Below are 19,686 nucleotides of genomic sequence, written 5' to 3'. Positions count from 1 at the left end.
GACAGGTTTATAACAGAACTTGAGACGTGCTCATCTTTTGCAGTTTGCTTGTTTTACGCCTATCCTTAGTTGATTTAAAACATCATTATCTCGGATTAAGATATATCGTAAAAGATGCATCACGCGTTAATGATTGAAACGTGATTTTTTATTTTATAATTGTAATCCGAGTATACGCGAAGACGGCCGCGAATGAATCATGCGCGAATAAATTAAACAGAAAAAAAAAAGCTTAAACTTTCCACTGTAAAAAGTCCGTTGCTCCGTTCAATTTGTCTCTCTCGATCGGTATCATCTCGCCAATTAAAAATACCTCGAGCCTCCCGTGGACGATGATTGGAACACATTAAACCGAGCAGTTCCTCCGCAAAATCGACAGGTCACCGTTGGATGAACCAGCCGTGCACATAAAGCAGGAGGGGCAAAGCCCGGAGGGTGGAAAACTGACGAGATTAATAAAACGAGAGCTGGTTGACGCGCCCGCGGATCAAGAGGGTGATGACGATCAGGTGGACGAGAGGGAGTATCCAGAGAGTCATGGGCACGATTCCGGACAGGACGAGGACATGGCCGAAGACTTGTCGATGGCGCCCGACATAATGACCCCGGAGGATCAGATCGAGGCGTAGTATCGCACCTCGAGGAGCGAATAGATTCGAGCTGTCGCGTCGAAGTACGATCGTGATGGAAGAAGAAAAAGAAGAAGAAGAATAAAAAGCAGCTTCTCTTCCTCCTCGATAGAGAGCCAAGATCAGGGAAACCAGAGGCGCGCGAATGTATGGAATGAATGAAGAGAGGGAGGAAAAAGGAAAAGAAACGAAAAGAGGAAGAAAAAGAAGAATGGAAGAAGAATAGGAGAAGAAGACGAAGGCCCAGCCAGGACCACCCAGCCCTCCACTCCTCCTTCGTAAGAGAATCCCCATTTATCATATCCAAGGCCGTGATACGTTTTATCGAGGCGGCTTTTAAAAGGTAAAGGCGAGAGAAGAAAACGTTCATGTACTGTGCGTGATCGATCGCGACGAAACGTCGAACTCGAGAGAAATATCGGCGAATATCGTGATATAGGCGGCGCGATCCTTCGATCCATATCCTTACTCAAGCAATTACGAACAACGATGTATTTTATGTTCTCCAATTCCGTTTCGTTTTCGGAACCGCGGTTAATATCTCTATATAAATATATATATATATATATACATAGAAATATATATATATATATCTTTCTCTCTCTATCTTTCACTTTCTCTTTCGTGTACATTGCATTAACGAATGAATCGTTGAGATGAAAACGAATAGCATCCGCGATTGTTCGTAGCGTTTCGGCGAATAAATGTTAATCGATGATCCTTTCACGAATGTACAGGGGAAAAGAGAAGTGTTTTTCCCGCTCCTGACTCGTTTTCCGCTTTCGATATCGTGTCAGCACTCGCGTGTACGGCTGCGTTTCTGCGTGTGCTAATCGCGTCTATCATTTTTGGACCAATTTGGATAGATATTTAAAAAAAAAGAAAAAGGAAAGGAAAGGAATATTTTATTTAGATGAAAGGTAATTACGATCGATATCATTTTTTACGGAAGAGACTATTCACTTTTTCTAAATTTCTTGCATGATTCTTCCTGTTAAAAGAAGAAAAAAAGAAGGAAGACGCGTTCGAGGGGGCACGCAGAATGTCTCGAAGATGATAATGAAAGGGGCGAACAGGTAGGGAAGGTTGGAATTAAACTTAAGGAGTAAATAAAGAAGCTGTGGTGTGGGCAGTGTTCTGGGTACGCGCGGGAACTGACTGACGCTTTAGTCTTTAATATATCGTTCGTGGTAAATTAAGAATTTCGCGAGTATCAAAAATGTCTATTAAAAAAAAAAGGAAAAAAAGAAAAAAAGAGAAAAAAGAAAAAAGAAGAAAAGGAAAATTAATTTCCTTATATCAAAGGTGGAAGTTAAACTTAAGGAAAACACGTATGAATCCGCGTATGAAACACGGATCCCGATCCCGGCGTACCCGTTTGCTGCTCTCTTGCTAATCACTGTATAGTTTAGGTCAAATTAAATGTAAGTAGTGTCGTAAACGATCGACGATCATAGACGTCGACGAGATTCGTGTGCGTCGAGATAAAACGTACACGCCGGTGCTACAATATATTCATAGTTTTACCAAACGAAAATATTCGTTCGCGTCGTGAAATTTTTGAACGAATTTGTGAGTAACGAAAACGAGATCGAGGACAGTCGGTCGAGAAGGAGTGACGAAAAATGATGGGATTAAAAGGTAAAAGAAAAAGAAAAAAAAAGAAGTAGAAGAAGAAGAAGAAGAAGAAGAAGAAGAAGAAAGCGGATGCCGTGAACGCACTTATAAATAAATTAAAATTACTCTGTACGCATATACATATACATATATTAATTACGTATACGTATCTCGGAAATTATAAGGAAATTAGATGTCGATGGCCCTGTTCTTCGTTCTCCATCCAAAAGATCCTTCAGAGAAATCCCCTCCCCCCTTCCCCTGTTCGATCTTTTTCTCCCTAGTCCCGCGTAAGTTCAAGCTCGGTTCCGAATTTTTAGAAAAATTGGGACTGCGTCCAAAAATCGAAAGGAACGAGAAGATAAACATTTTGAGGGGCCGTTACTCGTCGATCTTCGACCCCCCCCCTTTTACGTACGTACACGCGTTCGAACACATTTTCATACATACACACGCATACATACACGTACACGTACACGAACATGGACACACGAGTTAAACGAAAGCGTGCTCAGGTCGGTACGATAGAGAATTATCAGAGGTCTATATCGTTCGTTGGTCGCTTGGTATCGAATCGTAATTTATTATTTCAATGGTCGTTGACGCCATTTAAATGTATGTAAAAAATCGTGCGTGCCGTTTTTAATCGCGCTGCAGCGACCGGGAGACGATCGTGTGTGATATTATTCCGTTCGAAACCCGTAGCCATATAATATGTATACATGGTACATATGGTATATATACACGTTTGTTTGTAATATTTTTGTAAATTATATTCGTTCCCGGGAACGTGTTGTAGATAGATTTAGAGATCGATGAGCTCCGTTACATTGTCAGGGTATTAATTGCTCGACGAACCAGACTCTTCCGTCGCTGTGGGGTGGTGCACATCGTTTTCGTGTATTCGTTTATTATACACGTGGAACCGCGAAGAGATCGATCGTTCTTTAAGCATTTATCGGGCGACAGTAATCGTTTAATCGCCGGTCGTAAGAAACGTCGATCGACGTCGTCTGTGACACCTTTGCGTTTTATTCTCGTTAGAAAGATATTAATTCCGATTACGATTATATTAGCTCGACTCCAATTAGTAATATTAGCATGACGAGAAGCATCGTGTCAATCTTTTATTATTAGCGCTTGATCAGTTTCAATTTATTTCAAACTTTTCGATCGTGTCGCTCGATTATCTGGAAACGACGTGGCCGCGATCGTTTTTCTTTTTTTTTTTTTTTTTTTTAATATTCTTTTTTCTTCTCTCTTTTTTTTTTTTTTTTTTTTTTAACAATTCGTTCATTCCTGCGTGTTAGACATGTCTGTGTCCATTCCGCGAAATAAAATAGTGGTTAGCTTTTAGGATGGTTAAGTTATCGTCCACATTGATTTCCCTTTTATCCATCGATTCTCCATTTTGTTCACGTGATCCATCATCTTTCGACATCCATAACTCGTTGTTGGCGAGCGATTGAAAAAAAATTTTTTCAATAAGAGAGAGAGAAAGGGATCAATCGAGGAAAACGCGTAGTGCGAGTGTGTACAATTGTCGCGTGCGTCATCGAACATTGGATGTTATAAAAATAGAAGAAAAAAAAAAATGAATAGGAGTAAATAGAAAGAAAATAAATAGCAGGGAAAAATAGCAGTGGAAAGTAAAGATAAGTGTTCAAGGATGATAAAGTGAAAAATGGCGAATGGCCGGTGCCGTTTTGGGCTCGCTTTCACGTAATGCTACTATTACTAATCTAAGTCTACATGTATTGTGTATAATGGTTTAAGGACTCGATATAACATAGAAAGATTCTTCTGTACATAGTTGAAAAAAGAAAAAAAAAAAGAACTTTGTCGAGGCATTAGGGATTTGCGAATATTGCGTCATTTTGCGGATGAATGAGTTTATCGATAGTGTGGTATATAAAAGTCTATATATATATATATATATATATAAATATAAATATAATTATATAAATACATACACGAACAACACGCACACACAAGCACACATATATATACGCACACACACACACACACATACATAACACGTACATACAATACAATTGCGCGTATCCCGGCTGCATTTAATTTTTACTTTTGAAATCTCAAATTTTTCCAAGAAAAATAACGAAAAGAAAATAAAGAAAAGCGACGACCGTCGATTCTCACGAGCCGGCAGCTCGAACGAAGAAACTTTCTCGTTTTATCGTATCACGATTGGTCGTGTCGCGAATAAAAGATGAATGACGAGAAGAAAAATAAAGGTGAAAAAGAAAAAAAAAAAAATAAGTAAAGAACAAAGACAAGGTTTGATCGATCGATTTCGAGTGGACACGAGGTTCTTCAAAATCGATTCACGTAGCACGAAGATCGTGGTTTTTTTTTTTTCGTTTCACGAATTTTTTTCTTTTTTTTTTTGTATAGTAGTTGCTGTTACTTTACGAATATTCTATATTGTACATGTTTAAACGTTCCCTGTTATGTTTGTTGTATATTTTCGTATAAGTCTGTAAAAAAAACTAATTAACGAATATTTGAATATTTTTCGTACGAAGAACGTACGAAAGACGGGATTTAGCGTTATTAATTCACTGGTTCATCGAATCTTCACATTTTATCGGCTCAGATAATACTTCGTGAAGCGATTTCTTTCTTTCTTTCTTTCTTTCTTTCTTTCTTTCTTTCTTTCTTTCTTTTTTTTCTTTTCTTTTCTTTTCTTTTCTGTTATGTCAATGAATAAAACTTTGCGACGCGTTCGTTATATTACGAAGTAATGACGAACCAGCGCGATCATATCAAATTAGAGGTATCGAGTGAACAGTGCTGAATCGATATTTTCGTTCGTTGTGGTGTTCCTTTCTTGTAGATTTGAACGCAGTAAGTCATCATCATAATTAGAAAATTTCTATTTTTATCGAGGATAAATTCGCGAGTCGAAATAACTTGTTTAAAATTATTTCTTTACATTGCATGTGTTCACTCAAAATTTTCGGGGAACAAGTATGAAATTACTTGGATTATTGGAACGTGGGGGAAAAAAAAAATCTATTTTTGAATAGAAGAGTGAAAAAGAGGAAAAGGAAACAATGTGTGTATACAGGAAACGCGTTCGAGTCTTGAACTTTTTTCTTGCTCCTCGAACGATTTCGAATTGTTCAGTATTATCCTGTGCCGTATGAAAACGAGGAAGTTCTTAAATCTGAAAATCCGAGCTCTTTAGGTCATTGAAAAATTCTTAGGAATCCTTATTGTCTGAATTATTTTATTAAGTATTGTATGATAAGTTGCCTTGTAAAAATGTACCGATTTTACCGAGAAATTAAATGTGTTACTAAAAGAAATTCAATCTCTGAACTGTTTCATCGACCTTTTTTTTTCTATAAAAAAAAAAAAGGTAGCGAAATAGCAATTTATCGATTTATAAGTAGTTGTAATTGTAAGTAACGAGAGTTATCATTTTCACTGTACTTTCTTTGTATAAGACTGACATCGTTTGTATATGCTTAAAAAAAAAAAAAAAAGATATGATCTTGTTAGGTACGTCAAGATTTATACACGTAAATTAATGTGTCTACGATTATATGTGTTTAGATCACAGAAGGACTTATATCATACTGTAAATAGAACACTTAAGAAATCGCATTTTCTAGCTCGAATTAAGCTTTAGAATTAAGTCTTTATCTAATAGAATCGTCTTGAAAAGAATATACATACTTAATAAAACAGCAATTCGTGAACATGAGGATCCAAAGCTGTCTAAACTGTTTGTTTCCGAATTCCTTGTTTGTCATATTTAAATAAAAGAATTGCAAACAAAATTTAGTAATCGTTAGTTAAATTTTTTTCGATCAAATATATATATATATATTGATCTTTTCAATTAGTTTCATTAAATGTTAAAAATTATTATAATCATAGTTAACTTATTATTATGATATAAATTATATTTTATTTATATAAAATTTTTATTTTTTTATTAAATTTGTTATCATCTGTTGGTTTATTTTACTATCCGTCGGGAAAGAGGAAATTTTTTTTATCTCCAACCGATATTATACCATAGTAAGATAAAACATCGAATATATTTTTTTGTTCGTTTATATATAATTATTTGTAATAGGAATTTATATTTTTATCTTTCTTTTTATAATTTTAGGATATAGGATATACTCAGGTGTTTCTTTTATTTTTAATAAAAAAACAAACTTGTTAATACTAAAATATTTTCCTTTATTCGAATAATTTGTACAATTAATCATTGAACATTGTAAAAATAAATATTATAACGCTATTCTACAATCATCTTAAACTATCTAATTAGATATTTCGTGTTCCACTTCTGTTTCCATTTCTTTCAATTGAGTGGAAACCAAATCCCATTTCGAAGACCACGACGGTTTCTCCATTTCTTGTGTATTCACTTCCTCTATCAAATTCATCAGTCTAATAAAAAATTCGTTCAATTTAGCCGCTGTTCCTCGTCGTAGCTTTTGGAAATTTCTATCTGTAATAAAACGAAATTAATACGAATTACATTAATAATAATGAAAAATCTTGTGAACGCGAAACGAAAGCAGGGGTCAGATAATATTTATATCTAGGTCTCTCGTATTTTATTCCATCACATGTACATCAGCAATTATTAATAATATAAATAGAATTGTGTGACATGCCAGACATAATCAATATTTCTGCCGATCAGTCGTGTTGCTATACTGGTGAAGAAAGAATACTTATGTCAAACGTGCGCAGAAATGGTCGTGCCTTCATGAAATATGAAACAATCACCGGTAGAGATTGCTTATTCAGTTTACCATATCAGTCGAGTATAAATATAAATATCTGCTATATTGTCAAACTCCTACATTCGCTCGTAAATGGCATATGTTCAACTCAAAGTTGAACAGATATAGACGAACAAGTTAATATATATATAACTAATATATATATATATACGTTTTCACTTGTTTGATGCAAAATACACGTTGAAAATGTTTCTTTATAATATTTACTGGAAGGATAAAAGGCATTCTTGATCCAGATCGTTTGTTGCGTTAGCGAGGCTATGAATCTTTTCGTGATGGAACTTTGATTTTCTGCCGTCATCGGTCTTAAACGGATAATAAATCGTAGAATATATTCCAATAAATATCTGTTGCAACTAGGCAATTTTTCCAAGCATCTCTCAGGCTTGGAACTCCAGACAACGATGTAACTCAGACTGTCCACGTCCAATAGGGGATGTTTTAACGTCTCCAACCATTCGAATAATAATCCTGAGAGAATATCCAAGTCAGTTTCCATCTGGAGCCTCTGCCAAGCTGTAGATCTATGATTTAGATCCATCTAAAAATCCACGTGATAATTCAATCTTTTCTTCGATCTATATTAAGTTTTTAGAAATTAAAATTATTTTTTTTTTACCTCATAATCTTGGATACGTTTCTTCGTCTTTTCAGGTAAAATGGCATTATCTCTGATCAAAACTCTGATGGCTTCGTCAGTGGTCACAGTTTCAAGAGTTGTATTTTGAGCAGCTGCTTTTAAACTCATATGAGACTGAATTTCCTTGTAACAATCATTGTCTAGGAGATCTTGCCCGTGAATTCCATCACCAAGAACATCATCCATGCAACTATCATCTAATACTATAAAAAAAAAATATATTCCTTACGATACTTTGAATCTCAGTCTCTCAGTTTGAATCTTTTACTGATTAAATAACTTTATTTCAGATTGGACTACCTGGGAACACCGAATCGCAAGATGGAGTGTCAGGAGAGGTGCAGAACACATCACTCAGTCTACCAATATCGTCCGAGGTGCCTCTAGAAGATGCTTGGCTACCACTCGCGCACGCTTTCATAGAACCTAGACGAAATCAAGAATAAAATGGAAAATTTCTAAATCCTCTGTGATTTCGTATTAATCGTATTAAAAATTTTGTTTCTCTTTCGATTTCTTACTGGAATAGTCGCAAGAGTCAGCCAGAGACTCGGCCCAAGAGTAAGAGTGTCTAATATTCCCTTTACTGTCCCTCAGCTTGTCCAAAATGTGAGATATAAATTTTTGCGTAAAAGGCTTACTGGAGATCGTATACTTGATCTCACAGGGAGAATTATCTTCTTGACAGTCGCACAGTTGAAGAATCCGTTCGCAAATCACGAACACGATCTAAGGGATAGTTAATTTCGTAAATTTAACAACAGAGAACTTCGTCTCGTCCCTCGATTGAACACGTTTACATCTTGTAAGAAAAATAAAAAGAAACCTTTGGAATATGTTTGAATGTACGTTGCTCGTATCCGTGGAGAACGTTGTGCTGCTTTTTGAGACACGATTGCAGGCTGCAAGGCTTGCGATCCCCTATCGTGCTGTTCAAAGGGAAAACTATCATCTGTGGAAGCACAAAGTGCTCGAAATCTTGGATACATAGTATCTGTCCACGCGTCTGTATCGCGGATGGCCGTTTCATGCGAACGAACCGTATCGCGTCGTTCGCTCGTACACGAAGACTGTAAATAAGGTAGCACGCGATCAGTACCCCGGTTCTGCCCAACCCTGAAAAAGATACGTGTCCTATAAATTTGTCTGATCTTTGTACGATTAATTGTTTAGTCGACAAATTTCCACGTAGCGTAGCGATCTTGTCTCAGATCCATGTTATTTCAACCGCTATCGTTATTCAACATCAATTTTTTACCCCGTGGAAACAAATCTACGATAATAATCGAGTTTTTATAAATATAGTCCATTTATAATATATTTTTATTATTGTTCTACATTCGTTTCTTCTTTTCTTAACGCGTTACATTATACATTTTGTTCAAAAATTTAAATTTACCCCGAAATTACTTTGTATACATGATACAACATCTCGAGTCCCGTACACATTTGAAATATTTAATTGCTTGAAGGATAGATAAGGTCTCGGGTGTCTATCGATCGCGCTTAATTCGGGAAATAAATTATCCTGCTCGTGCTCTAACCGTGAATCGGAAGCGGAACTTGTAATCGTAGCCAACTGTGTTTCCGGGGTTAACAAGAGTTATGACGTATCCGACGAATAATCACTCGATAATAACCATAAGCCGTTTTCGTTTCGTTCGTGAACGTCCATTTCTGGCCAATCTGCGTATCCACGATGCGTAATTAAGTTGGTGAGTCATGCACACGCGAGGTACGCGCGGAATTTTGGCTATTCAATTAAATTGTCGCTTGATAACGCTATCGGGGAATTGGTTGGTCAAAGAATTTGATCTCGATAAACGTTTGACGCACAAAAGAAATCGCGAAAGTAAAATCATTCCAATGGCAAAATTGTATTTGGGTGGTTATACGTGTTTCTTTGTTATTAACTTCCGTTCATCAAGTATTAAAATTTTTACGATGTTATGAAATTAAAGAATTTATTATCTAAGACTATAAATTAACGTAATCGTAATACAATAGAAATCGATTAATTATACATTTTAAATGATGTTTTTCCTCTCTATATCACTTCCATCTTTCGATTCCTATCTTAATCAATATTAATGTTTGTATTATTGCCTCTCTACCTGTCACGCGTTCTAAAAATAATTGTATACATTGAAAGTAGATCTGGTATCTGATTATATCCTCTATCTAATTAATCTTAAATTTATAATCGGAAAATTAATTATTCAAAGTTATTTAATTAATTTTCTATATTTAACAACTTGTATTGTTAATGTTTCTTTTTATTTTTCAATAATTGCATGGATCGTATTTTTCCAATGTCTTAATTTATGAACGGGAGAGTATATTATTCAGAAACAAAATAACTTCGTGCGCATAATAACAAGTCTCGCGAATATTCGTAGATCGATTGTCAGATCTGTGAAGAAAATATGAAGAATATGAAGAAAATGTAACTTTTATGATCATTAAATATTCATTGCTTGCAGGCTCTTTATTATCGAATAAACGAATCGATCGAGTTTCAAGTCGCGTTGAGATTTTCGAATCTTTTAAAACAATCGTTCGACGATACGATTTTGTCCCTCGAAGAATATTTTTAGAAAAACTTTCAGGGTTGAGAGATATATAAATATATATATATATATATATATATATATATATAAATATATATATATATATATCGTGAAATAGGATTGATAAATGTTAGAAGCCTCAATGTTACGCCCCAATTTCTTATCACCGCCTATCTATTATTCGTGCCCATAAATTTTGCTAAAGAATTGAAACTGACGAACGTTTATGGTAGAGAAACACGCTTCCATCCAATTAATCATGGAATCACGAGGAAAAGAAAGTGTTAAGTATATCGTTGGATATCTTTTGTTTATTTCAAAAAAAGTTCGAATATTTTATCTTTTCTTTTTTACTTTATCAACAGAAAAGTTTTTCGTGCAACTCTCACGTAAAAACGTGACCCTCTTTTATAATAGCCGAATAACCTGCCAGTTTACCCTTCGTATTTGCATATGTAACAGTGTTGAGTCTATTGTAGCCATAGTGAAATAAATAAGTAGAACTTTGATAAAAATTAAATAATTGCAAATAAATTCTTTTGAAAATTCGAAGTATATCTTTTTTTATCATTTTAATACGATATCAAATAATTTGCAAATTATTCGTTTCTCATTCAATTCACGAAAAATGCAAGATTTCGTGGTTAACTTTTGTTCAAGAAATATTGGAATATTGTAATGAATGCAAAAATTCAGATGTATCGTGTTATTGCACGTAATACACCAAACAACCACCACGCTATCTAGATACGTGTTCTAGACGTATAATCTCTAGATCGATGCATTCAGAGAGATGCATCAAGATTGGAAATCACTGATAAAAGATACGCGAAAGGCGAAAAAATATTTAAAACTTTGATAGATACTTTCTTGAATTAAAAGGTTCACTTAGACGATTGCGATAAGATGAACCGTACGTATCTGCTTGTTGCTCTGATAATCTTCAATAGAACAATTATTTTATCTTGTACAATACGAAAAAAAAAAAATCTTTGAAATTAATCTATTTGATTCTATTATCTTTTTTTTTTATATTTATTCGTATTTTTTGAGATTATAGTTAGATTATAATAAATCACTATTGATTAAAAATAATTGTGCGAAAATAAAAATTTAGTTAGGTGCATTTATCAAAATTGATTTACCAGCGTGACAGTGAATTGCCACTCTTCCCTCTTGCACTGCGAAGGCCACGACCTTGACCATATCCAGAAGCTTGTTCATGGTCGCGTCCCCATAATCTTTCAACGCGAAATTGTAATAGTAAACTGGAACGAATTAGATCGCGATTAATTTTTATTCTCTCTCTCACTCTTTTTTTTTAATCGGAGAAAAAAAAGAAATGGAAAACGATCATTATATTCGAGTGTCAAAACTCCGCATAGTTGCACGATTTTGCTGCATTGCATGTTCTCCTTCGATCTGGCTCACCAGAATCGAAACTAATTCCCACGAACACAGTTTACTCGCTAGACAAGAACAATCTTAGCTTTCGTTTCATCGTGCAACTTAATTTCGCGATTAAATATAGTATTGTACTTTCATATTACACATTAATCAATTTTATTTCGAGATTTCTTTATAATATTTTGTGTATAGTTAGAATCACAAGATTGTAAGTAACTAATTTAATTTATTTATTTTATAGTCATATTGTGATAATTTTCCAATGTATGTATATATATTTATATGAAATATTTTTCTCTTTTTTCGTACTATATCGCTTAAATCGTACTATTTTTTAATACCTACTGCCATGTTTCATGAAGACATTGGGATCATAAGTAAAACCGCTTTCTTCGAGAGGACCACCGCAGCTCGCATGCTCGCCCGGCGTTTGTAGGTTTATTATAGTTTTTATACTCCACCCTTGAAATTGTGCAATTATATCTTTTTTTATTATCTGTGCGGTGTTCGGTCGTGCCATCGCGAGAACCTCGTCTGTCACCCTGAAGAATTATCGATCCTTACATCTTTTCCCAATTATTTTATATATACATAAAAGGAACATCAACTCTCGAATATTTTTAATCACTTTGCTTAACCAGATTATTAATTTTGGCGTTACGAGCAATTTTGAAGAAAATCAATGCTACGAAATTTATTATTACCATTTCCATTTATTTTACGACCCACATATCATGTTACGTGACATTGAGTTTAATTTCGTTCACAGTAGGAAGTCTATCACGTCATGATAATAATCGATTCAATCTCTTTTACGAATAAATATAGAACCGTATTAAAATTGCAAAATCTTATTTGAATATTAGACACGAAAATAAATGGAACTACGTCGTTTTTTATATTATTATTCGAGAAGGATGCGAAAGATTATAAAAAAATAAAATTTGTAGCTTTTCATAAACTTTTATTACCAATCTTACCAATGCGAAAAGATGTTCTGTATTGCCATGTGCACAGGAGGCCAGGCTTTCGAGTTTTCATATTTGCATCTAGAACCACCGCAAAAGATCGCGCATTGTATGGCTTGTGGAGTGAATTTTCGCAAGTTTTCCGAAAATTTATTATAACCAGCCTGGATCTCGCACAGATCCACTTGGTTTCCTTGAAAACCCGCTGGTACCAGTGAGCTTACATCCATTCTGTAAGTAAATTTTTAATAGCTCGACAATTTATACATATATTTTTAAAGCTTTGATTTAAATTTCAACTTTAAAGTGTTATAATTACAAACATTGTAATTAAATTTTATTTATTTTTAATAATAGATATAATTCCTTTATATTATTACAATTTATTTAATCACTCTCTGTCAAAATTTTTCTATTTTTCAACGAATGGAATATGCACCTACATATTTTAAAACAATCACGTCCCTTCCGTCCATTTCATTGCCGTGAAAGAAATTAAAGTTATACTCTAAGTTTTTCTCTATCTATTTTCAGATACATTTGACAATTCGAATAGAATTTCCTTTCAACAATTTTCTCTACGTAAAAATGCACGGCACAGAATAATAATTGGATTGAAAAAAAACACTTCACGTATAAAGGTAAGCGCATAGCGACTGGTAGCTTCGCTACCATAACGCAACTTTATCTATTGTTCTATCAAACAGTTTGCGCGTGCGTCATTATTATATAAAACTACTATTGTTTCATCCCTTTTAATTATTATATTTTTTTAATAACCCGTTTTATTTTAATCTTATTTTCCATGAAATAGAAATTAAGATACAACATTATCTTTTGCGTATATTTAAGATTTAAAAATAAATAAGCTAACAAATAGAAAATATATAAGAAAATGAATTTATGTATAAAATATATATTTTTTGTGTTATCTATTAAATCCATGAATATCGTCGAGTAAATACAGATGAGAAAATAATGCGAGAGGAATAGATATAGAATAAAAATTCTAAAATCATATATCTCTAATAAAATTAATAGGCAAGAATAGTAAATAATGAAAAAGAATAGAAATAGAATAATAATTGACTGTCGGCAATATCTTTTGAGTATCAAAAATATTTTATCTTACTTTAATTCATAAAGATATTTTTTTGATATTCAAAAGATGACGCTGACAGTCAATTCTTATCCTATTTTTATCCTTCTCTCACTATTAGGTATTCTTATTTGTTATTTACATTATTGATATAGCACCAGAGACAGCACTGATTCTATTTTTTAACTACATTCTTTTCTGTATTTACTTGATAATATTCATAGATCCAAGAAACGCCGCGGATTTTTAATTAGCTTTATCTTTTTTGTCTAACTGGTTATATATGTATTATATACTTAGATTTAGATTTTTAAATTTATACACATATATCATAGTTTTATTTTATATATTATATTTAATATTACAATATTAATATTATACTATTATATACTATTAATATATATTATACTATTATATTATTAATATTATAATATTATAATATATTATTATTATTATAATATTATAAATATTAATAATATTACATATTCTTTTAGTAAGTACTTATACATAAGTTTTTAATTTGTACATGTCATACCATATTTTTTATATTTTTTTTATAATTTAGAAAATATTTAATTATTTTTTAAAGTATTGATTTCTTAATTTATATGGTTTAATATTCTTTTAGAGAATAATTTTTAGAAAATAAAAAATAAAAACAAAGAATAATTTATATTATTATTACTATTGGCAGATTTGCAATCGCAGTAAAAAAAAATGATATGTGGTGCATAACTGTTGAAAAACATTTGATGTCTCAAAAACTAAGAGTAAAAAGGTAAGTAAAAAAAATAAATAAAGATAATTATTTATAAATATAAAAATAAATTTTTATTTAATTTCAGATATTTCAAGAATTTATTAACATCACTTCCAACAACTGTCGAAATTGGAAAAATACCTCTTGTCAGCCTCCTGTATACCTTCTGTATACTCTCCTAAATCGAAAAATTGGCAAAATTCATTCAAGAGTTTCAATAATTCTAAAAATTGTAAATAAAAAATATTGAAAATGTAAATACACAAACCAAAAATGTAAATGTAATATTAAAAACATAAATAAACACATTATTTTTTGTAAACAAAGTGAAGTTTTTATTTATTTCCTCACTCCCAAAATTAATAAAATTTTCAAATTTCAAGAATATGACGTCATTTCCAGAAATTGATAAAATTCTTGAAAAAATTTCTCAAGCAATCTCCTATCAATTTATGTTCTCCTAATACAAAGTCGAAAAATTAGCAGAAATTTTCGTTTTTTCAAGAATTTTAGAAATTTCAAGAATATGACGTCATTTCCAAGAACTGCTAAAATTTCTCGGATGACCTCCTCTCAACTCATGTTCTCCTAATACAAAATCGCAAAATTGGCCAAAAATTAAAATTTCTGGCAAATTTCTCGAACGACCTCCTTTCAACTCATGTTTTCCTAATACAAAATCGAAAAATTGGCCAAAAATTAAAATTTCTGGCAAATTTCTCAGACGACCTCCTTTCAACTCATGTTTTCCTAATACAAAATCGAAAAATTGGCCAAAAATTAAAATTTCTGGCAAATTTCTCGGACGACCTCCTTTCAACTCATGTTCTCCTAATACAAAATTCACAAAAATTCTAAATAATCATAATGATATAAAAGAGGTAAGTAGTGGTAAGTATTTTTAGAATTAAGAAAACTGTTGAAAAAATACAAATAATATTAGCTATAAAAAGGTAAGTAAAAGAAGGTAAGTATAGGTAAGTATTTTAAACAGTTTTTGAAAACTGCGAAAATTTTTGAAAATAAACACTGCAGCATGTAAATAAACACTCCAATGTTTGTAATTAAACCAAAATTTTAACTGTGAAACTCAGAATTTTTAATAATGATACATTTATGTGAAATTCGTGAAAAATTTCTTGAACGACCTCCTTCCGACTTATTTTCTCCTAATACAAAGTCGAAAAATTGGCAAAAATTAAAATTCTGGCAAAATTTCTCGTGCCACCTCCTTCCGACTTATTTTCTCCTAATACAAAGTCGAAAAATTGGCAAAAATTAAAATTCTCGCAAAATTTCTCGTGCCACCTCCTTCCGACTTATTTTCTCCTAATACAAAGTCGAAAAATTGGCAAAAATTAAAATTCTGGCAAAATTTCTCGTGCCACCTCCTTCCGACTTATTTCCTCCTAATATAAAGTCGAAAAATTGGCAAAGATTAAAATTCTGGCAAAATTTATCGTGCCACTTCCTTCCGACTTATTTTCTCCTAATACAAAGTCGAAAAATTGGCAAAAATTAAAATTCTGGCAAAATTTATCGTGCCACCTCCTTCCGACTTATATTCTCCTAATACAAAGTCGAAAAATTGGCAAAAATTAAAATTCTGGCAAAATTTCTCGTGCCACCTCCTTCCGACTTATTTTCTCCTAATACAAAGTCGAAAAATTGGCAAAAATTAAAATTCTCGCAAAATTTATCGTGCCACCTCCTTCCGACTTATTTTCTCCTAATACAAAGTCGAAAAATTGGCAAAAATTAAAATTCTGGCAAAATTTCTCGTGCCACCTCCTTCCGACTTATTTTCTCCTAATACAAAGTCGAAAAATTGGCAAAAATTAAAATTCTGGCAAAATTTATCGTGCCACCTCCTTCCGACTTATATTCTCCTAATACAAAGTCGAAAAATTGGCAAAAATTAAAATTCTGGCAAAATTTCTCGTGCCACCTCCTTCCGACTTATATTCTCCTAATACAAAGTCGAAAAATTGGCAAAAATTAAAATTCTGGCAAAATTTCTCGTGCCACCTCCTTCCGACTTATTTTCTCCTAATACAAAGTCGAAAAATTGGCAAAAATTAAAATTCTCGCAAAATTTATCGTGCCACCTCCTTCCGACTTATTTTCTCCTAATACAAAGTCGAAAAATTGGCAAAAATTAAAATTCTGGCAAAATTTCTCGTGCCACCTCTTTCCGACTTATTTTCTCCTAATACAAAGTCGAAAAATTGGCAAAAATTAAAATTCTGGCAAAATTTCTCGTGCCACCTCCTTCCGACTTATATTCTCCTAATACAAAGTCGAAAAATTGGCAAAAATTAAAATTCTGGCAAAATTTCTCGTGCCACCTCCTTCCGACTTATTTTCTCCTAATACAAAGTCGAAAAATTGGCAAAAATTAAAATTCTGGCAAAATTTCTCGTGCCACCTCCTTCCGACTTATTTTCTCCTAATACAAAGTCGAAAAATTGGCAAAAATTAAAATTCTGGCAAAATTTCTCGTGCCACCTCTTTCCGACTTATATTCTCCTAATACAAAGTCGAAAAATTGGCAAAAATTAAAATTCTGGCAAAATTTCTCGTGCCACCTCCTTCCGACTTATTTTCTCCTAATACAAAGTCGAAAAATTGGCAAAAATTAAAATTCTCGCAAAATTTCTCGTGCCACCTCCTTCCGACTTATTTTCTCCTAATACAAAGTCGAAAAATTGGCAAAAATTAAAATTCTGGCAAAATTTCTCGTGCCACCTCCTTCCGACTTATTTTCTCCTAATACAAAGTCGAAAAATTGGCAAAAATTAAAATTCTGGCAAAATTTATCGTGCCACCTCCTTCCGACTTATATTCTCCTAATACAAAGTCGAAAAATTGGCAAAAATTAAAATTCTGGCAAAATTTCTCGTGCCACCTCCTTCCGACTTATATTCTCCTAATACAAAGTCGAAAAATTGGCAAAAATTAAAATTCTGGCAAAATTTCTCGTGCCACTTCCTTCCGACTTATTTTCTCCTAATACAAAGTCGAAAAATTGGCAAAAATTAAAATTCTCGCAAAATTTATCGTGCCACCTCCTTCCGACTTATTTTCTCCTAATACAAAGTCGAAAAATTGGCAAAAATTAAAATTCTGGCAAAATTTCTCGTGCCACCTCCTTCCGACTTATATTCTCCTAATACAAAGTCGAAAAATTGGCAAAAATTAAAATTCTGGCAAAATTTCTCGTGCCACCTCCTTCCGACTTATTTTCTCCTAATACAAAGTCGAAAAATTGGCAAAAATTAAAATTCTGGCAAAATTTCTCGTGCCACCTCCTTCCGACTTATATTCTCCTAATACAAAGTCGAAAAATTGGCAAAAATTAAAATTCTGGCAAAATTTCTCGTGCCACCTCCTTCCGACTTATATTCTCCTAATACAAAGTCGAAAAATTGGCAAAAATTAAAATTCTGGCAAAATTTCTCGTGCCACCTCCTTCCGACTTATTTTCTCCTAATACAAAGTCGAAAAATTGGCAAAAATTAAAATTCTGGCAAAATTTATCGTGCCACCTCCTTCCGACTTATATTCTCCTAATACAAAGTCGAAAAATTGGCAAAAATTAAAATTCTGGCAAAATTTCTCGTGCCACCTCCTTCCGACTTATATTCTCCTAATACAAAGTCGAAAAATTGGCAAAAATTAAAATTCTGGCAAAATTTCTCGTGCCACCTCCTTCCGACTTATTTTCTCCTAATACAAAGTCGAAAAATTGGCAAAAATTAAAATTCTCGCAAAATTTCTGGTGCCACCTCCTTCCGACTTATATTCTCCTAATACAAAGTCGAAAAATTGGCAAAAATTAAAATTCTGGCAAAATTTCTCGTGCCACCTCCTTCCGACTTATATTCTCCTAATACAAAGTCGAAAAATTGGCAAAAATTAAAATTCTGGCAAAATTTCTCGTGCCACCTCCTTCCGACTTATTTTCTCCTAATACAAAGTCGAAAAATTGGCAAAAATTAAAATTCTGGCAAAATTTCTCGTGCCACCTCCTTCCGACTTATATTCTCCTAATACAAAGTCGAAAAATTGGCAAAAATTAAAATTCTGGCAAAATTTCTCGTGCCACCTCCTTCCGACTTATATTCTCCTAATACAAAGTCGAAAAATTGGCAAAAATTAAAATTCTGGCAAAATTTCTCGTGCCACCTCCTTCCGACTTATTTTCTCCTAATACAAAGTCGAAAAATTGGCAAAAATTAAAATTCTGGCAAAATTTCTAGTGCCACCTCCTTCCGACTTATATTCTCCTAATACAAAGTCGAAAAATTGGCAAAAATTAAAATTCTGGCAAAATTTCTCGTGCCACCTCCTTCCGACTTATATTCTCCTAATACAAAGTCGAAAAATTGGCAAAAATTAAAATTCTGGCAAAATTTCTCGTGCCACCTCCTTCCGACTTATTTTCTCCTAATACAAAGTCGAAAAATTGGCAAAAATTAAAATTCTCGCAAAATTTATCGTGCCACCTCCTTCCGACTTATATTCTCCTAATACAAAGTCGAAAAATTGGCAAAAATTAAAATTCTGGTAAAATTTTTCGTGCCACCTCTTTCCGACTTATATTCTCCTAATACAAAGTCGAAAAATTGGCAAAAATTAAAATTCTGGCAAAATTTCTCGTGCCACCTCCTTCCGACTTATTTTCTCCTAATACAAAGTCGAAAAATTGGCAAAAATTATAATTCTGGCAAAATTTCTGGTGCCACCTCCTTCCGACTTATATTCTCCTAATACAAAGTCGAAAAATTGGCAAAAATTAAAATTCTGGCAAAATTTCTCGTGCCATCTCCTTCCGACTTATTTTCCCTAATACAAAATCGAAAAATTGGCAAAAATTAAAATTCTGGCAAAATTTCTCGTGCCACCTCCTTCCGACTTATATTCTCCTAATACAAAGTCGAAAAATTGGCAAAAATTAAAATTCTGGCAAAATTTCTCGTGCCACCTCCTTCCGACTTATATTCTCCTAATACAAAGTCGAAAAATTGGCAAAAATTAAAATTCTGGCAAAATTTCTCGTGCCACCTCCTTCCGACTTATTTTCTCCTAATACAAAGTCGAAAAATTGGCAAAAATTAAAATTCTGGCAAAATTTCTCGTGCCACCTCCTTCCGACTTATTTTCTCCTAATACAAAGTCGAAAAATTGGCAAAAATTA

At 33.1% G+C, this 19,686-nt stretch overlaps 2 protein-coding genes and 1 long non-coding RNA gene across 31 annotated transcripts in view; 2 read left to right on the top strand and 1 right to left on the bottom strand.

Annotated features, from left to right (window-relative positions):
* The window catches only part of LOC108000201 (forkhead box protein P1), a 199,376-nt gene extending 193,321 nt beyond the window's left edge, over positions 1–6,055 (top strand). For all 27 annotated transcript variants that reach the window (XM_062083797.1, XM_062083802.1, XM_062083801.1 and 24 more), the window contains one exon: positions 380–6,055. In XM_062083797.1, coding sequence (XP_061939781.1) covers positions 380–629 — 250 coding nt within the window. In that variant the 3' untranslated portion in view covers positions 630–6,055. The remainder of the gene's footprint in view (positions 1–379) is intronic.
* A 391-nt stretch (positions 6,056–6,446) lies between these two features.
* LOC108000215 (protein tyrosine phosphatase domain-containing protein 1-like) lies at positions 6,447–13,334 on the bottom strand. Of its 3 annotated transcripts, none has more exons than XM_017060450.3 (10): positions 13,071–13,334; positions 12,640–12,858; positions 12,005–12,201; positions 11,398–11,520; positions 8,509–8,798; positions 8,204–8,411; positions 7,983–8,108; positions 7,662–7,885; positions 7,250–7,583; positions 6,447–6,741 (listed from the first exon to the last, which is right to left on the bottom strand). In XM_017060450.3, the coding sequence occupies exons 2-10, from the start codon at positions 12,855–12,857 to the stop codon at positions 6,551–6,553; spliced, it is 1,911 nt and encodes a 636-aa protein (XP_016915939.2). In that variant the 5' UTR covers position 12,858; positions 13,071–13,334; the 3' UTR covers positions 6,447–6,550. The 3 variants fall into 3 exon arrangements, with proteins under 3 accessions (XP_016915939.2, XP_061939798.1, XP_061939799.1); XM_062083814.1 differs by having other exon boundaries at positions 13,067–13,278; XM_062083815.1 differs by lacking the exon at positions 11,398–11,520 and having other exon boundaries at positions 13,071–13,283.
* Positions 13,335–13,490: 156 nt separating this feature from the next.
* LOC108000216 (uncharacterized) lies at positions 13,491–14,716 on the top strand. Its single transcript, XR_001766476.3, has 2 exons — positions 13,491–14,504; positions 14,572–14,716. It is a non-coding gene; the product is annotated as an uncharacterized LOC108000216 (long non-coding RNA).
* The last annotated feature ends 4,970 nt before the right edge of the window (positions 14,717–19,686 follow it).

This window comes from Apis cerana, linkage group LG13 (genome assembly GCF_029169275.1).
Source record: "Apis cerana isolate GH-2021 linkage group LG13, AcerK_1.0, whole genome shotgun sequence".
In the NCBI taxonomy this organism is placed as follows: domain Eukaryota; kingdom Metazoa; phylum Arthropoda; class Insecta; order Hymenoptera; family Apidae; genus Apis; species Apis cerana.
Note: the sequence above shows the minus strand (reverse complement) of the source record. Positions and strands in the feature narration are given on the sequence as shown.